General features: G+C 59.0%; 1 protein-coding gene across 6 annotated transcripts in view; it reads right to left on the reverse strand.

Annotated features, from left to right (window-relative positions):
• The window catches only part of CCDC85C (coiled-coil domain containing 85C), an 83,563-nt gene that overhangs the window by 19,388 nt on the left and 44,502 nt on the right, over window positions 1–19,673 (reverse strand). For all 6 annotated transcript variants that reach the window (XM_027120547.1, XM_027120545.1, XM_027120551.1 and 3 more), the window contains exon 2: window positions 1,124–1,197. In XM_027120547.1, coding sequence (XP_026976348.1) covers window positions 1,124–1,197 — 74 coding nt within the window. The remainder of the gene's footprint in view (window positions 1–1,123; window positions 1,198–19,673) is intronic.

Below are 19,673 nucleotides of genomic sequence, written 5' to 3' on the forward strand. Positions count from 1 at the left end.
CAGTGCCTGGCTATGCGCCTGACACAATGCGGTGGCCATGGGATGTGGGGGAGCAAAGACCCAAATGTGAACCACATACTCTGCAGGGTCCTGCCGAGCTAGGGGGAACTTCCAGCAGCCCCTGCGAGGGCGAGAGGTGGGATGGCAGCTGTCGGGCTGCACTTGGGGCTGTGAGCCGCCCAGTGGGCAGAGAGGGTGTCTGAGCAGGGCAGTGGCGCCAAGCCCACTGGTCGCCTAGCAACGAGGCCAGGCAGCTGAGCCCTCCCTGGGGCTGGTTCCCAGAGAAACGCTCTGGGCATCCCGGCCGGCCACTTATGGGCCAGCAGATGTGGCAGGGGAGAGGGCTACTGAGATGAAGTCAGGGATGAGTACAAGGGAGAAAGAGGCTGGAGGGTCAGCCGAGCCAGCTGGCCCCAGACACCCCGACCGACCGGGCTGATCACAGCCCCCCATCACCACCCTGCCAACAGCAGGAAAGGCCCCTCGTCCTGGCAGCCACGCCCCCTCCACGCTCCAGCCGCACTCGCCAAGGGCACAGACGCCTGCCCCCCCTCTCATCCTGCACCACCTCCTCCCCGCACTGACCCCGTCACCCATCTCTAACCCGCCATCCCTGTGCTGGGGACAGGCCAGGGGCAGGCCGGGGACGAGGCCTGGCCTCACCTGTCTGTGGACTCAGGCCAGGCAGGAGGGAGGAGGGCAGACCCCAGCCCAGAGAGAAACTGGCACAGCAGGGGCAGGGAAGTTTCCATGGGGGTCTGAGCGGGGACGGGCCAGCCCGCCTCTTGGGCCTTGATGCGCCCATCCAAAGGGCAAAGCAGTCCATTTCTTCAGCACTTGTGTGTGTGTTCTGCCCCATCTCTGGGACGGGCCCAGCGCCAGCCCCCAAGGGGCTCGCAGACCACAGCGGGGACAGACAGGGAAAGGCTGTGATGGAGGGAAGGCAGGTGGCCGTCCTCGGCCAGGTGTCCCAGGAGGTGACTCCGGGCAGGAGTCGGGGGCAGGTGGAAGGTTAGGGGTGGGAAGGGGGAAGGGAACCCCAGGTGTGCTGGGGCGAGAGTGGTGGGTGGGCAGCAGGGCCTGCACTGGCCCTCAGGGTGGGGTTGGCCCACAGCCAGCCTACCTGTGCCAGGAGCTTGTCACCCTCCAGCAGCTTCACCTTGGTCTCCAGCTGCCTGATGTAGGTGGACGAGGGATCTGTAACGACACAAAGGGGGCATGTCACCCGTCGGCAAACTGTATCCAACAGAAGGGCCCACCCTCCCCTGGGCCCCCTCCGGTGGGCCTCTGAGCCCAGGTTTCCCTGACCTGCAGGAAGTGGGTGATGGGTTCCCTCACCAGCTCGTCCTGAGCTGATTCCTTCAACTTCCACAATGCTTCAGGTCCAAAAAGAGTTCTCACAAATGCTCCCCTGATGGGACCCTCACCCAGGGGCAGCTCACCCCAAGGCCCAGGGTCCAGGGAGGCCCTCCCCTGCTCAGGGGGGAAACTGAGGCCCCAAGCATGCCAAGTCAGCATCTGGGCTTCCTCCGCTCCATCCTGCCTGACGCACAGAACTTCTGCAAGCGATCTGTTCGGGGGGCTGCATAACACAGGTAACCCACCACCCCTCCTGCAGTCAGAGGCCAGGGAGATACGTCCAACCACATGCCCCCAGTTCCTGAACGTGGAGGGGGTGAAATCCACCTTCCCTCACCACGCTGACCCCGCTGCACAATCACATCAGAAGTGGGAGAGGGACTGCCACGGTGGTGTGGCGGTTAAGAATCTTCCTGCCAATGCAGGGGACACGGGTTCAAGCCCTGGTCCGGGAAGATCCCACATGCCGCGGAGCCACTGAGCCCGTGTGCCACAACTACTGAGCCTGCGCTCTAGAGCCCGCGAGCCACAACTACTGAGCCTGAGTGCCACAACTACTGAAGCCCACGCAACCTAGAGCCTGTGCTCCGCAACAAGAGAAGCCTCTGCTCGCCGCAACTAGAGAAAGCCCACGCATAGCAACGAAGACCCAACGCAGCCAAAATATAAGCTAAGTAATTAATTAATTTTTAGAAACCACCTTAAAGCATCCTGTCTCTATTAAAAAAAAAAAAGAAGCGGGAGAAATTCCGCCACCCTGGCTACCCACAGCCCTGGTCCTACCTCCCCATTGGGCTGGAAATCAGCTCAGAGGAGAAAACTAACGACTAACTCACTCCAGGCCAGGACAAGGGAGCCTGCCTGGGTGGAGGCCAAGGGTGACATGGGGCAGAGAGGGCAAGGGGAGGGAGGCAGAACACGGGACAGGGAAGGTTAACACAGGGTAGGGTAGGCAAGGGGACGGAAGAGTCACAGCAGGTGCCCGTGCCCAGGGAAGAAAGGTGGGTCTGAGCACCTCTGTGACAGCACAGGGTACCTCCCCCAGGAGGTCTGCTGCCACCTGCTAAGGGACGGCTATGCTCCTCTCACCCGCATGAGCGCCCGGCCAGAGGCCACACAGCCCAGACGCCAGTCTGGGCCCTGCCCACCCCTGGGCCAGTCGCTGTTCCTGCTGTACCCACCGGCCCCGACCCCCAGCAGGACTCAGGGTCTCTTCCCGGACCACACCAGCGGCCCTTCATCTCAGAAGGCACCAGACCTTCGACCAAAGCCAGCTCCCTAATGCCCCACACCACTGCCCCCCCGGGGGGGCTTTTAACCTTCCCAGGTGGGCACAGGGGGCTGAGGTGCAGGCAAAGGACAAGCTGGACCGTCATGCATCCACGCCAGCACAGTCAGCATGACCGCGGACGAACCCTGGGCCCTTAGGTGTGTGACGCGGACGCCACGCCCCTCCCCAACAGGGCCTGCCGGCAGAAGAGAGCTCCACGGGCGCCCTGTGAGGATGGGGCAGCCAGTGGCCCCCTCCCCAGGGCCCCAAGCCCCCTGCGCTGGAGGCTGGCCCAGGCTTCACGAGCTTCCGCCCAACAGCAGCGCCGAGCTGCTGCCTCTGACGCGCCCCCAGTTACAGGAGGTGCCCGTGTGCCCCTTGACCTGCGTGCTGTGGGTCACCGTGTTCCCCAAGCATACCCTCAGGAGCTTTGTCTCCCCAGCCCTGGACCAGGCCCAGGAGCCCTCAGCCCCGTCCTGGGCAGGAATGGGGGGCGGCCCACCCCGCCCCAATTACATAACCAACTCCTCCCCCCTGCTCCCTGCCAGTCACCTCTCAGGAATGCGAAGCCTTCTGGAGAGGAAGAGGGTCACTGGCCAGACCACTCCCCCTCGCTCCCAGGGAGACCCTGGTGACACAGGGCAGCTCTGCGAGGAGCCCCGCTGTGTGACCTGCGAGAGGCGCAAATGGCTTCTTTATACACACGCGGGGCAGTGGCGGGGCAGGGTGGGGGGACTGGACCCCAGGCGGGGACTGCAGAGGCTTCCCTGTGCCCAGGGCCCGGGCAGGGGACCCTCAGCAGTCACTACAGTTCACGCCCCATGCTGGCCCCCGGCCTCGGTTTACCCGTCAATCAGCCCAAACTGACCAGCAGTTCCCACATGGTGTCCGCACCCGCCCTCACGAACAGGCCTGATGGGAAGGGCCTCGGTGTTCCAGGGGTGCTGGGCCCTGTGAGCAGGGGGACGGAGATGGGGTGCAGCCTGGCCTCCCCAATCCTCTGTGTCCTCCACCTGCTGCCGGCAGGAGGGTTCCCTGGAACACCACCCGGGAAACAGCGGATAAGGTAAACTCCAGACCCTCCCAGCTCCCTCAACCTTACACGTTAAAACAACCACTGACCCCTATGTCGTCCCCCTCTGGGTGGGGTCGGCGGGGGAGGGAAGGTCCCCCCCATTCACCCCCTGTGTGACGCACGGCAGCCCCTGCACCTGGCGCCTCCTTGAAGGCTCACAGGGGCCAAAAGACATCGTCCCCATTTTCCAGACGAGGAGGCCACAAGAATAGTGTCCCTACTTGCTGGCAGGTGAGCAGGGGGGCCCAGGGCCCAGACTTCCAGGCCCACCCCCATAGGTCAGTGCTCAGGACCCCAAGTGTCCCGCCGCTCTGAGAGGAGCTGACAGCACCGTGCCATTGTGAGAAGCCGGCAGAGGTCCCTAATGAGACGTGGCTCTTGGTCAAGCGTCTCCCCTGGACGCCCCACTACTGCCCAACCCTCGGGCACGGCCGCAAGCCAGCCCCCTCGCGCACCGCAGCCCCACCAGGGGATGTGCTGCCAGGCACAGCCCTGAAGCCAGGAGAAGGACCAGCGACCTGAGTCAGGTCACTAACTCTCACGCTGCCCTGTACGGTCGCAGAGCCACCCCGAAGGCGGGCACACCGCCCGCCCATGGTCTCCTGGCTGTGGGGGCGATTTTGTGTCCCTCTGCCATTCCGATGCGCTGAGCCAGGAGCTCCCAGCCCTGCCCTTCTCTGTCAGACTGCCGCTGGAGCTTGGCCTGGGTGGGAGGGAGTCAGCAGACGTGCCGACCAGCTTAGCGCCCGCGCTGGGCAACAGGCGGGCCGGGCACACCGCCACTCCACAGCCTCACGCCCACCTCCCAGGATGGCAGTCGGGAAGAAGGAGCGGCGACAGAGCCAGGGCCACGAGAAGGGACACAGGCCATCGCTCACGCACAAACCACAGGCCGCGTCCACGGCCCCAGAGCAAGGAGCCGCTCCGCTCAGCCCCTCTGTCTGGGTTCGCCCCAAACCCCAAGAGGCTGCAGAGGATGAACTACGCTTCAGACATCAAGGTTTGCTGGGTTTTTCTTTTGAATTTCAAAAGAACAATGTGAGAAGCTTAAAATGCCTTTAATCACCCAGTGCTCCCAATGGAACGCATCCTAACGAATTAATTGCAATCATGAAGAATGCAGACAGCGTTACAGTGACCCAAACTGGAAACAACTATTCGTCCAGCAACAGCAGAGAGTTTATACCCTTGTCGCCAACCAACGACGTTTAGGAGAGTCTCTCTCCTCAACGGTAAGAAAAACACTTAAACGCCAGTGAAAAGAACTGGACACAAAACTACACGTAGAATTGCTATTATGTTTAAAAATATTGAAACAGAAATCCAGGAACGAGGCACACAGAGATACTGACCGTGGTGTTGCTGACGAGGAGATGGGTGACTTTATTTATTCACACTGTTTCTTGTTAATTTTCAAGTAATCTCCCTTTAGAATAGGGAGAAATCTTTCTTTATAAAAAAGGAGAAGGGACTAAACAATTGTACCTTCACATCGCAGAGTCCCGTGTTAATGTCAAGGGAAACAGAAGGGTGGCCCAGAGGATGGCGTGGAAAGTGGGCCCCATCGGCCACCCTCTGCCCATTGCCCCCAGCTCTGCTCTGGGGGCCTTTTCCGAGGCCCCGGCTCAGCCCTGAGCCTGCCCGATCCTGCAGAGTTTAACAGGCTATGAGGCCGCCTCCTCAAAGACCCAGATAAGCCTCCCCGGCCACACGGGACCCCGTCCCCACCGCCCCTACCCTCAGCTCCCCAAGCCAGGCTCTGCATGCTGCCAGGAGCCAGGGAGCCGGACATCTGGTCACCTGGGGGTCAGAGCAGGTGCCCTGCCGTGGGGAAGAGTGAGAGCTAGGTGGGCCCCCAAGTCGGGGTTGGTGGCAGGGGCGAGAGCAGGAGGGCAGGGGATGCCAGGAAGGGCCCGGCTCCCTGGGAGGACGATCCTTCCCAGCAGCCTCGGGCAACTCACAATCCCACGGGGCGCCTCCATGCCCCCACCTCTTGGAGACAAGCGTGTAATTAAATTAATCCCAGGTTTGCAGTAACAAGGAGGAGAGCCAGCAGGGAGGGAAGAGCCATTTCCTGGCTTGACTGCTGGGGGGGGTGGGGGGTGGAATGAGGGAGGTGACTACGAAAAGGACCCCGAGCCAGGCTGGCCAAGGTATCCCCTGGACATTCCCTGACCCTCCCAGGGCCCACTGGTCCAATGCTGGGGGACTCACGATCCACCTTCCATCTGGAGTGACAGGGAGAGCTCCCGCAACATTCTCGCCCACAGGAGCCTGAACATCAGCCCTCCTACGCCCCTCCTCACGGGTCCTTGTTCCCGGGGCGTGCAGGACCAGAGCAGCCCGTGGGTGGGTGGAGTCCTGGAGCCGAGGGTCTGCAAGCCCCTCCCCACTGGCGCTGATCAGCTCCACCGAGGAGTCCTGTGCCAGGTGCTGGCGTTGACCATCAGGGCACTCTGCCCTCCCGGAAGCTGCCAGGTCACATCTCCGCCCCCTGCAGCCTGGCCCCCTGCCTGCCTAGGCAATGTCACCCCAGCCTCACCATCGGTCCAAACTGCAAGAATTTGGGGGCCAGAGGCCATGTCCAACCACCCCTGTCACCCCCTCCCCACCTAGCTCACCGCTAAGCACGCAGTAGGCCCTTGGAAAAACCTGAAGACCTAACAGGAATCAGTCCTACGGGCTGGGTCGAACAGGTTTCCCCAGACGAGTTGACTCTTAATCCTATGAGCTCCCACCAGCAGCAGCTGCAATGACAGTAAGAAGCGCTCAGCCTGTGACAGTGACCTGGCACCCCAAGGCCACAGAGGGTACAGCATGCCAGCGGCCAACGGCAACTGTCCCTCAGACCTCAGCCCACAGCATTTACCCTGTTGTCTTGTGCCAACCTCACCAGGAACTTTCATCTTAATTTGGGTGAGACAAGGATTCGCATACAAGCGGGTTACGTGGGAGGTGACCCCAGGAAGCCCAGGTGAGGGTGTGGAGAGGTGAGGCGGGGAATGGGAGCTGATGAGAAGGGTGTGAACCCGCTGGGGGTCTCACAGTTGCTCGCCTGCCCAAGGGCTCCCTGGTGGGAGCCGCTCGTGGCAGGAGGGTGGTGTTCATGCCCCAGGAGTGCCCACCTGGAGAGGGGACAGGGCAAGCTCCCAGGCAGAGCTGCAGGTGCCCACAGGTGAAGCGGGCGGTGGGCACGGAGGCGGTGAGTGCCACGGGGATCTGGGCAGGGCGCCCACAGTACCTGCCACAGCTTGGGAAAAAGTACGACTTTCCCTCTCTGCAAAGGAGGAAGTGGATGGAGGCTGGGGCAGGGGCCTGGGGGGTGGCACACAGCCACATGCGGGGCCTGATTCTCCAGCTGCTGCCTCTTCCAGGGTCCCCACCAGCCCTGCCTCCCTTCTACCCCCTCTCCCTGAGCGGGGTCCCTATAAGGTCTCGGGGACAGGCAGGCTTTGCGGCAGGTCATCAGCAGGAGACTCAGCAACGCCACACCTTGGGCCCCTGCTCACTCCCAGCAGCTCTGCCGTGAGATGGTCGGCGTTTCCACAACGCAGCCCGGCTGATTCAACTCCCTTCTCCTTCCACTTCATTACGAGGGGTCGGCTGTGGCACCGGGGCCAGTGGCTCCCCCGAGGTGGAGGGGCCTCATTAAACAGAAGCACCGTCACCATTCCAGGCTTCCCTCCCTCTCTGCCCCAGAGGATGAGGGCAGCTCCTGAGAGCATGTGCCTTCCCGTGAGTCGGTTCCTGGGCTTCTCTCCTTTCTCCCCCGCCCCAGGACTGGCCCCCAAGGGGACAGGTGAGTGCCACACATACCTGCGGGCCGTGGAAATCAAAACCAAGTAGGGCAGGCCCACTCTGCACCACGGAGCCTCGGTCTCCACCCGTGCCTCCCACCTGCCCGGGATGTGGTGGAGCTGTCAGCTCTCACAGGTAACCTCAGACACTTCACCCCCATGTGGAGGTATCCCCATCCCCCCACAGGCACAGAAACAAGGATGCGGCGATGCACAAAGTCACACAGGCAGGGCCACCAGGAGAACCACCCCCAGGGAGCTCGGACCAGCTCCGGGCACCAGGGACGTGCTATGGTCTGGATGTCGGTGTCCCCCAGAATCCATATGTTGAAACCTAACGCCCAGTGTGATGGTGTTAGGAGGCAGGGCCTTTGGGAGGTGATGAGGTCACGAGGGTGGAGCCCTTGTGAGTGAGATTAGTGTCCTAACCAAAGAGACCCCCACAGAGCTCTCTTGCCTCTTCCGCCAAACGAAGACACAGCAGGGAGACAACCGTCTGTGAACCAGGAAGTGGCCCTCTCCAGACACTCAGTCTGCCAGCACCCTGACCTTGGGCTTCCAGCCTCCAGACCAGAGAGAAATTCCTGTTGTTTATGAGCCACCCAGTCTGTGGTATTCTGTTATAGCAGCTCGAACAGAGTTAAGACAGACACAGAGCAAGGCGAGGTCATTCCAGCAAGAAGCAGCAGTAACCACACACTTAATGAGCACCAACGGTGTGCCTTACTTACAGGCAATTGTCCTCATCGTCTCTCACTGTGAGCAGGTGACCGACCCCTGTTTACAGATGAAGAAACTGAGGCTCCGGGATGTGAAGTGACAGCTGCAGACCAGGCAGTGACAGGGCAACCTGCTCTCCCCAGGCAGCCTTCCCTACCTCGGGCTCAGTGCAGCCCTGGGCTCAAGGCAAAGGCCACACTTTCTGCAGTACCCAGTCCTGCTGGGAAACAGGCCGGTACTCAGTGCCAGAGCGGCCGCTGCCCTCCCACCCTGCCCACAGACCAGGCTGGTGTCCCTGCTGCCCTCACCTCTGATGAATGCACAGCCCCATCAAGGCCCGGGACACTGGTCCGGCAGAGCCTGGGAACGGTCCTGTCTTCTTCAAGGACTTGGAGGATGTTCCAACCCCAGGCCCACCTACTCCCCAGACACTGAACAATCCCAAAGGTCACCAAAGGACTGAATCCTTGCAGAGCAATCCCCCAAACAATCCCCCAAATCCAGGACTAGAAAGGCAAGTTACCTGTTTCACGACCGTCCAGGCTACCAGGGGGCTGTGAGCTCCCCATCACTAGTGAAAAGCAAGCAGAAGCTCAGTACGGGATGGGAGCCCCTGGAACACTGAAGTTTCCCCACGTAGCTGGGAGGAGGGCCCCGGTGCCAACGTACTCACTCTACTACCCTCTAGATCCCCCAGGGACCCTGCCAGGTGGGCGGCAGAAGGCCTATCATATAGAGGACAAAAAGAACACTCAGCGAGTGAATGGGTCCACCCAACGTCGCAGAGCCAGGCACCGGCAGGACCAGCAATCACGCATGCTCGTGTAAGGGCATGGTCCCCTACTGCGAGGGTCTCGCAGCCTAGTGCAGGAGCTGCAGGAATAACCACGTTTGCGGAAGGGCAAAGGGTGGAGTGAAGCGGCTCAGCCCAGGGATGAGGGGGGCAGAGAGCAAGGATGCGCTGATGGGGAGAAATCAGGGACTCCTTCCTGAAGGAGGTGGCATCTGAGCTGAGCACTTAAGAGCAAGCAGGACTCTGACAGGCAGACAAGGCAGGGTGGGGATGGGGAGGATGGAAGGCGAGTCCCAGCTGAGGGCGCATCTGCCTCCTGGCATACATCGCGGCCCCAGGAGGTGCGGGCTGAATGTGAGACAGATATTATTTATGGATGAAGGCGAAAGGGCTGAGGAGGCATATCAGAGGAACATCAGGTTCCTGCGAGGAGGAGTGGCAGCGCTGAGCGGGGAGGGCTGCCCCTGCCCCTCCCTCCTCCAGGCGGGCCTGCCCACCTGAGCTGCCCACCAGTAGGTCTGCATGGTGGGCAGGCCAAGGCAGCCGGCTGCAAACTCCGAGATGACTACCAGAGCCTCGGGCGTGAAGAAGAGTTCCCCTGTCCACACAGGACATCGAGAAGGGACCCTTCTTTCCCATTCGCACACGCAAATGTTACTGAGCGCCTCTTATGTGCCAGCAGACGCCAAGCAAAACCCCAGCCCTCCCAGCACGCCCCCGTAATTCTCACACCGAGCTATCCCTGTTTACTGCAGAGGAGCCTGAGACTCAGAGAGGTTAAGTAGCACGTCCAAAGTCACACAGCGAAAACACTGCAGGGCTGGGATTTGAACCCAGGTTTGTCCAGAGCCAAGGTTCTTTCCACCCTGCCTCAAAGCTCCCCCAGCAGCCCTGGGGGCCCCATATGATCACCCTGGGCCTCGCAGAACATCAGCACCGTGGTGGCTGGCACTGCTCATTCCAAGCCTTGACTCTGCCAGGGAGACACAGAAACCAAGGTTCAGGAGGGGCCCAGTAACGGGTCCAGTCACAGAGTCATAAAAGCAGGGCTGAAAGTCAAGACGTGCGCGTGCGTGCGTGCGTGCGTGCGTGTCTCCATCCCCAAACCCGGTGCTCCTGCAGGCCGCCCACCGAGGCAGAGAAGGGCAGGGCTTGGGAAGACTCATGGCTCCCTCCCCTCCCTGAGCAAACATTCTCTTCGTGGGGCGGTTCTGGAGACTCTCAGCCTCTAAGACTGGGCCCAGGCTCCAGGGAACTCCACCCTGGACGGCGTTCTCCTGGCCCTCTCGCCCCTGGGACCCCCACCCCAGGGCACCTGCAAGCCCCAAGACTCTGGGCCTCATGGGGTCATGAATGTCCGAAAGCCTGGCCCCCAGGCCCTCCCAAGCTCCCCCTCCATGCCCTGATACGTGGGATCCTGGAAACCTCAAATCCCACGTCCCCAACTCAAGTGGACAGCCGTGACCCCACCCTCTCCATCCTGAGCCTGCAGAGGCAAGAAAATTAATGGGCACAGAGAGAAACGAACAACTGCATTGATGCGAACTGAGATCTCGCCACGCTGGCCGCTCGGCCTCTCCTGACGAGGCGCACGGCTGTCTCCTGGCTCCCACCTGCCCCTCCGTGTGCCACACACACAGACCAGGACCCCACGGATCGGTGCTCTGTCCACCCGGGGACGCCTGGCATTTAATTCAACCTGCGCTGAAATCTCGACGGAGTGGCCAAGCAGGAGGCCGAGTCCAACCCGGCTCATTTAGAACACACTCCAGTTTGGGGCTTCCCTGGTGGTGCAGTGATTGAGAGTCCGCCTGCCGATGCAGGGGACACGGGTTCGTGCCCCAGTCCGGGAAGATCCCACATGCCGCGGAGCGGCTGGGCCCGTGAGCCATGGCCGCTGAGCCTGCGCGTCCGGAGCCTGTGCTCCGCAACGGGAGAGGCCACAACAGTGAGAGGCTCACATACCGCAAAAAAAACAAAACAAAAAGTAGAATACACCCCGGTTTGGATCCGCCTGCAGCACGGGTGCTCTCAAGCTGAAAACTCAAACTTATTTTTCCATCTACCGCTTGGGAGGCCCGACCATCCCAAAGTGAAACTGCGTCATTACTTCAAAACCAGGGGAAAACAGGAAAAACAGAATTCCTTTCCTGTGCCTTCAATTATCAGGCCCAGAAATTAACCTGTGTGCTTAGGTGACTGTTCAGGTGTCAGCACTGTTCATGTCCCCTCCCCCCCAACCTGATTTAACTCTGAATGATTGGGAATTATTGATAGAGGCTGAACAGACCACCTAGAGGCCCCAGCACAGCCACCTAGCCACACAGAAGGCAAGTCACACCTGGCCTGGGTCTCCCTGGGGACATTTTAACATTTGATCTCTTCTCCCCTGGAACCAACTAAACTGGACTCCAGCGAAGGGGCCTGGATGTCCATACATTTTAAACGTCCTCCAGGTGATTCTAACGTGCACACAGGGCTGGGGACCCCTGATCTATGCTGAGCAGTGACTGTTCAAATTGTCCCCCTCTCGGGCTCCTTTCCCGAGGGACCCCACACCTCCTGGCCCTGACTACTCACTGGGGCTCAACCCCTGCAAACACAGCCGTACCACAGGGGCTCCGAGGCGGCCAGGACATGCGGGACAGATGTCTGAAGGTGGTGAGGAAAGGGGGTAGGCGGGTAAACATTCAGGGAGCCCCTGAGTGTATGTGCCAAGCCCCTTGGTAGCCAGAAGTGGAGACCTTGCTGGTTTCGGGGGAAAGGGAGTTTGCTTTCATTGTTAGACATCATGCATGTCTCTACCAAGCATGTAAAGCTGGTGGGCCCAGAATGGAGCCAACTGTCCAGCAGAGGAGGCAGGAGGGAGGGGGCAGGACGGCAGGGCACACTCCAGCCGCCTGCAGAGGCGGTGAGGTGCGGGGAGCTGTGGCAGGTGGAGCGGGCCCAGCACACAGAAAATCTAGGTGCGGCTGCGTCATCGGACACCGGGGAGTGGCTGGAAGTCCGGCCGGAGATCTGACACCTCAGCAGGAACCCCGCCCTGCGCGTGAGCAGCAGAGCTGGGGCTCAAAGCATAGGAAGCAAGAGAAAGAGAAAGAGGGGCTCCAAGCAGCACCAGCTCTGGCGGCAGCACCCTGTCTGGACAGCGCTTTGCTGATTCAGTAAAAACAAGAATAAGTCATCACAAGAAAGGTGGAGGGATTCCCGGGGTGGTGAGGGCCCGCAGAAGCTCTGCGCGCCTGGCACGCATGCCCTGCAGCATTCTGTGCCGGTGGGGGAAGGCTGAGGTGTTTCATGAAAGGGACTGCGGCGGGTGCGGAGAGTAAAAATTCAATCCCAACCTCACACCACACACAGAAGGCAGTTCCGAGAAGGACAGAGAGTTCTATGGGAAAAAACAACTCTAAAGACTTGCGCTTGTTTGATACAAAGGGTGACAACTTATGCTACAGGCAAGAAGCCAGTCACAAAACACCACATATCGTACGACTCCATTTATATGAAATGTCCAGAGTCGGCAAATTCACAGAGACAGAAAATAGATTGGTGGCTGCCAAGGGCCGAGGGGGAGGAAGAACAGGGAGTAACTGTGGACAAGCACAGACTCTCTCTCTGGGGTGATAAAAATGACCTGGAATTAGACAGTGATGGTTGGGTAACTCTGTGAATGTAGTAAAAAGCAATGAATTGTATACTTTCATATATATATTAACTGTGTGAATTTTGTCTCAGTACAGCTGTTGTTAAAAAAGAACTACTCCAGGACTTCCCTGGCGGTCCAGTGGTTAAGACTTCGCCTTCCAATGCAGGGGGTGCAGGTTCGATCCCTGGGCGGGGAGCTAAGATCCCACATGCCTCACGGCCAAAAAACCAAAACATAAAGCAGAAGCAATATTGTAACATATTCAATAAAAAGAGCAACTCCAAAAAGGGAGGGAGGGAGGAAAAACAAGAAAAAGAAGAAAAAAAAATAAAAAGAGCAGTTCCAGCTTTCAAGTAGGAAAGGATTTCTTAATCAAGAAGCAAAACGAACAAACCATAAAGGGAAGACCTGTCACACTCAACTGTGTGAACATTAAAAACCCTGCCCAACAGCAGACCACAGATCTGTGAGCACAGTCAGAAGACCAGCCTCCTGCAAACAAAGACAATGAGACAGTTTCAGCCATTTGACCGACAGAAAGTGAATAGTGGTCACTCATGTGATGGCAAGAGCGTAAGAAGCAGGAAGCAGGACACGGGGCGCCCTGGCACAGCAGATCAGACAGCCACCCGGCATGGCTTCCCGCCACTGAAGATGCACCTGCCTTCAAGGACCCCCGGCGGTCCAGGCGAGCAGAAACAGGTCCAAGAACGTGTCCCAGCGCTGGCCAAAGTAGTGAAAAAAATGGAGACCACCTCAAAGTCCTCCCTGGGAGACCAGATGAATTGTGGTTTAACCAAACAATGAAATACTATGCAGAACTGGAAACGAATGAAGTGGAATTACAGGTACCATCAACAAGGATACATCTCAAAAGCACGATGGGGGGAGGGGCGGGGAGGCGGAACTGAGGGACACATATAAATGTGACATCATTTATAAAGTCGGAAAACCTGCAAAGCATCATCGTACGTTGCTTATGGACATACAACCTGTAAGAGAAATAACATCTGTGCAGGAGAGGGGTTAGGTACCGAATTCCTGGCGAGGGAAGGTTCTGGGGAGGCGGGGGTGAGGAGGTGACACACAAGATGCCTCAACTCTACCTGTACCACTTTATTTCTCAAAAGGATCTGATGCTAAAAGGCTTTATTGTTGGCAATCTGATAAAGGTGGGCAGTGGCATCAATAGTCTCATTATTCTCCAAGCTTGTTTCTTTTTATATATTTCTTCACAATAATAGTAATAATAACATTTTTTAAGTAAAAGGAAGAGAGTTGGGGCAGCGCAACAGACGCTCCAGAAAAGATACTGGAAGCTTTTGATGTTGGAACACCCCCTCCCTCGGTCCCAATTCCCAGGCTGCCTTTGGAAAACCTCACAACATCCCTGGCAACGAGCATCCTTTGGTGCCGCCCCCCACCCCTTGGGAGCAGTGAAATGGCAGCAGGTCAGGAGCCTATGGGGAGGAAGGGCCACAGGGATGGGAGGCTGACAGCAGTGGGAAACCACCCTCCCGCAGACCGCTTAGGGACAAGAGCGGGTTCCCTCTCTGCCCCAACTGCTCTGTGACCTTGACCAAGCCCTTTCCCTCACCCAGGCCCAGAGAGATGCAGGCAGGAGGCCCAGGTGACCCAGAGGGTCAGAGGGCAGGACAGAGATGTGACCCAAGAGCCCCTACAAGGCCGCATCCCTGCAAATAGGCAGGGCAGCAAGGACCCGCCCGTTAAAATGACACAGACTCGGCACGAGGACAGCAAACTGCCCTTCCCGCTTCACAGAAAACCCACAGCAGGTGACTGCTGACCAAAAGATCACGGACAAGACTGGGCTTCAGGGTGCATCCCCCGAGGTCCTGGGGAGGGCGCATCCTTCCAGCCAGTGAAGGACCAACTCCTTTTGTGGCCAGGGCGTGTCGCAAGAGGAGAAAACGGGTGAAACATTGCAGCTCCGGCAGCACCCTCGGGCCTCAGTCTCCCCAAATGACATCACAATAAAGATATCAGCCTGCGCTTATGAACTGTACTTGGCAGACTACTGTCCACCCAAAGATGCCCACGCTCAACCCCTGGAATCTATGAATATGTGACCTCACGCGGCCAAAGAGACTTTGCAGATGCGACTAAGGTTATGGCGGTCAAGAGGGGGGATTAGCCTGCATGATCCAGGTGGACCCAATTTAACCTCATGACTGTGTAAAAACGGAGAGCCCTTCCTGGCTGTGGTCAGGAGAGGTGACTGAGGAATGGTCAGAGAAACGCCCTGTTGCTGGCTCTGAAGACAGGAACGGGGCCACGAGCCAAGGAATGCGGGTGGCATCTAGAAGCTGGAAGAGGCAGGAGAAGGATTCCCCCTCAGGTCTCCAGAAAGAGCGCAGCCCTGCTGACACCTTGACTTCAGCACTTCTGACCTCAGAGCTCTAAGATAATACATTTGTGTTGTTCAAGCCACCAAGGTTGTAATCTGTGACAGCAGCCACAGGAATCTAACAGAGGAACTAAAAGCTGTGGCTGTGCGACTTCAGGTGACTTGCCTAGCCACTCTGAACCTCAGTTTCATTTAAAAATGAGATTTAAAACACCAACCTTGGAAGGCTGCTGTGAGGATTAAGAAAGGGAGCAGCTCTAAAAGCCCCTGGCATCGCGCCTGGCAATTCCTTAGTAGATGCTCAATAAAAACCAGCCCCAACCTCTCCACTGCTCACACTCCAGTGGCATGACCTTGATGGGAAAGAACGGCGAGCTGAGGCTTCCACGCTGCCAGCTGAGGGCACGCCAGCACCAGGTCACCATGGAGATGGCAGAAATCAGGCCACACTCACCTCCACTGCATGACTGCCCACCTGGGGCCTGGCCCACCCGAGCCCCCTGCATTTGCCTCCCTTTCAAATCTAGCAAAGGCTGGTGTATCACCACAAACTTTTAAAAGTGAATCCAATTTAGGAATGTCACACTCGGAGGTTATCTGAAGCAAAGGTGGTATTGTTTGCTCATAAAGCAAAGGCCCCCTTCTCTATTTTAAGTTGAGATTTTTGTAGAGCATGGAGTACAGGGACCGCTGAGCTGGCTGTGATGGGGGAACAAGCCGAGGCTGGTTCCATACACCGCAGGGAAGACCTCTCCACCGTAAACAGAGTCCTGGGGCGGGTGAGGGTCCTGTGTGCCTGGACCACTGGGGCTGGACAGACCCTAGTGACTGACAGCCAGCACCCAGCCCTGTGTTCGTGGACGCACAGCAGGCAGCCTAGAGGGAGGGAGGGAATGAGCGAGCAGGTGAGTCCAGGTTCAGGCCCCCGCCTCCCAGCAAATTGCGCCCCACCCCAGTTCAAAGCCCCCTGGGAAACAGTCTCAAAGAGACAGTCCGAGCCAAGTCCAGGCAGAAAGTGGGTCTAGAAAAGAGGAAAGGAACGTGGCGAGAGGAGAAATGGCCCAAGCCGGCACTAACCGGGCCCCAGGACCATGTGGCAATGAGAAGCCCAGGCTGAGGGAGACCAGGGAGGACGTCCGTGGTCACAGGTCGCCTGGAGGTCTGATTCGAATGCTGCAATGATGGGGCAAACCCCGAAGCTGGGGGTCCAGGTGTGAGTTTCAGGGAAAGGAAGGACAAAGCTCTCCCAGGCCAGAGGAGCCTGTGCCCAGATGGCTCCCACGCCAGAAGAATGGAGGGGTCTCCTCCGGGATCCAGGGCGGGTGGGCAGGACCCGGGCTGCTGCCTGGGGGTGCCGTGAGCTTGCTGTGTGACCCAACAGCTCTGAGAAAGCTCACAGACCTGCGTGTCCACCCCAGGTCATCATGGGGGCCTTCTCAAGGCTGTCTCCAGGGAGGCATGGACCGGCCCAGCTGGCAACGAGGAGACGGGCACCGCCCCAATCCCCGCCATGCAGCAGAGAGGGCCTGGGCGTGGGGTCGGCCGGTCCGGGCTGGCTGCATTTGCTGGACAGGGGCATCCCCGCCCAGGCCTCAGTGTGCCTTGGGAACCAAGAAGACAGAGCAGGTTCCCCGAGCCTCCCAAAAGGAAGGGCCTGCTCCCTGCACAACACCCTTCCAGAGAAGGGCCACGGCGTTGCAGGTGTTGGTGCTGACGGGGGGCTCTGGGTGTTTGGGATTCACGCGTCACCCCAGGTGCACTCCGGTCCTGCCATCGCTCATCGGCTCAGCTCTCTGAATGACCCTGCGGCCCAGGCTGCCTTTCACCCAGTAAACTGAGTTGAAATTGCCCTTTGGACCCACAGCTTTCCGCACAAGGGAGAGGGTGCACAAGCTTCCAGGACTCAAAGGTCACCTGCTCACCTTGGGCAGGGCTTGGCAAACCCTCCACTTCCCAGCGTGACCTCAGTCGGTGGCTCACAATGGGACTGGCAAGCCTGGAGCTCAACATCCTACTCGCCACGCACTTGGTCACCCCAGGCCGCTAAGGATGCGCCGGGGGTGTGATCCTCCACGGGAGAGGGACCTGCCCTGCGACCTCACATTAGCGACTAAACATCTCTGAGCCTCTGCGTCCTCATAATGGGAGGAATGATGCTTCTCCTCACTGGGCTGCGGGGAGGACTCTGGAACCCCCAGGCCAGGCCCCTGCAGCCTGGAATTGGGGCGGGGGGTGTGTTGGGAGGTGGAGACAATCTCCTCACAGATCCTTCCAGAGCCTCCACAAGCACAAGTTCAGAGTTCGCATCCCCGTGCGGCACCTGAGCAAGGGACTTCCCTCGGGCCTCGGCCTCACCACCTGCAGAGGCAGGCCTGCTTCTCACGGTGGCCCGCCGGGCTGCTCTGTGACTGCGCGCAGGGCCCCTGCGGACCCTCCTCCCACCACCCAGGACTGCTGGAGACATCCTGTTCCACTCGCTGCACGGATCTGCCCCCCTGCTTTCCCGCCTGAACTCCCCCTCCCCCCATGCCCTCACTCCCTCACCCTCAGCCAAAGGTGACTGTGGTTGTCCCCACACAGCAGCTCCTCCACGGTGCCTCTGGCCAAGCCTCAGCTGCCGGGGAGACCCCCAGTCCCTGCCCGAGCTGGCAGATGAGGCACTCCCCCGGGATGCGCTGGGTCCTGGGCTGCAGGGTGCTTCTTACTGGAGTGTGCCCGCCCCTCACGCCCCTTTGCAAGTTCTTGCAGGGCTGTGTCACACACCAAGACAGCACCTGGAGAAGGCTGGCAACCCTCACATTCCTAAAACATCAGCCCTCTCCCCGGCACCAAGCACCCAGCCCGGGCTCTGAGAGGGGACGGTGAGGCTCGGCTTTGGAAAGGGCGGGTGGGCACCAGCAGTGAGGGGAGCAGATTCTATGCACCAGGGGCCGGGTCCTGCCATCACTTGCTGTGTGACCCTGGGCAGGTCGCCTCCCTTCTCTGGGCCCCAGAACACCTCTCTGCACAATAAGGGAGTTGGAAGCCTCCAAGGGCGCTTCTGGCCTGGTGAGCACAGGCGGGCACAGGCGGGCGTGGTGGGCACACTGGGTAGGGGCCATCACTGCAGCACTCCACCAGCCCACGCAGCTGTGTTTCTTTAAGAAAGATATGAAGGCTAACAGACCCAAAGGTCAGGAGAGCTGGTGCCAGGATGAGGTCAGTGTTTGGTTACTAACGAGAATAAACAGACCTCAGTCCTGCAGAGGAAGGGCCCTGCTGGAGAAGCACCATGGGGAAGTGAGGTGGGCGGGACCAAGGAACCTCCCTCTGCGTCATCACGCCCACAGACAGCTGGCCACCAGGAACTGCCCCACAGCCAACTCCCAGTCTCAGCAGGGGGACAGCACAAGGCCTGGAAGGGGACCCCAAAGGGAGCAAAAGGGCCTTCAAGGTCAGCCCAACCTCTCTTGCTAACATCAGGGTAACGAGGGACCCCGAGGTACTCACCAACTTGCCTGAGGTCACAGGTCATCCTGGCCCCCAGGCCCTACAGTGGACACATGTCAAATCCCAACTCCCTTCTCCTCCCCGGCATCTAGCCAGCTGTTTGTGCCGGGCAAGGTGACAATGACAATGACAATGAGAGCCAGAGATTACAATCACGTTGGATAAAATAAGAATCCACACTGATAAAAGACACGTCCACACACACAGCCCGATGAGGGAGAAGGGGAAGGCCCCTCACAGCAGAATTCCAGCTGCTGGGTGCTGACGGACAGATAAGTTAGCAAGTCATCATTACCACCGCCAGAGCGGTGCCAATGGACGCAAGCCCTGTGGGCGCCCGGTGAGGATCAAGACACCTGTGTGACCTCAAAGTGCCTCCCACAAGTTACTTATTAATTACAAAGTTATATGTACTAACCTCACAGTGGGGAGACCTCCTGACCCAACGGATGGAAGTTTGCTCCCAAGACGGGCCACACCAGGTACCTCCTGGCAGGACAGGCCGACAGCACAGCATCCCCTCGGGGCCGTTCCTGCCCCAAACACACAGCCTGCATCCAACCGTGAGCCAAACGCAGGGCTGGTCTGTGGTCTTGTAGATGACATGTCAAAGGCGGAGGGAGGAGACTTTCCGAATGAAGGAAGGCTAAAGGGAGTGTGTGATCCTGCGCTGGATCCCCGATCAGAAAGCAACTGCTCTAAAACACCGTGCTGGGACGCACAGCGGGCCAGCTTCAATCTCCCGACACTGTCACCGTACTGTCACCACCTAAGTGAAAGTCCTCGATCCTAGGAAACCCACACTGGAGTGTTGAGGCTGAAGGGGCGTGTTAACCCCAACTTCTCTCAAATGGTTCAGGGGAAGGACAGCCCACCTACAGAGAAGGAATGACCAAGTGATGAGGAAACTAACACACTCTCTCTTAGGGATGTTTAAGGGCAAGAATGGGACATGCCAAGCAACTCACAGCCACACACATCACCTCCGACATGAGCCATGAGCCATCCCAGGCGTCACCCTGCCGTGCTGCCCGGAGTGTTGTCCACGGCGGGGCCTTGGAGTCCCTGTCACAGCCCCCAAACCGACAGCCCTCCTCCCAGGCAGAGGCCGACCGCCGACCTAAAGCACTACGTGCAGGAAACGTAGCTGCCAACG

This window comes from Aethalodelphis obliquidens, unplaced genomic scaffold, assembly GCF_003676395.1.
Source record: "Aethalodelphis obliquidens isolate GAN/ISIS:26980383/991018 unplaced genomic scaffold, ASM367639v1 scaffold21, whole genome shotgun sequence".
In the NCBI taxonomy this organism is placed as follows: domain Eukaryota; kingdom Metazoa; phylum Chordata; class Mammalia; order Artiodactyla; family Delphinidae; genus Aethalodelphis; species Aethalodelphis obliquidens.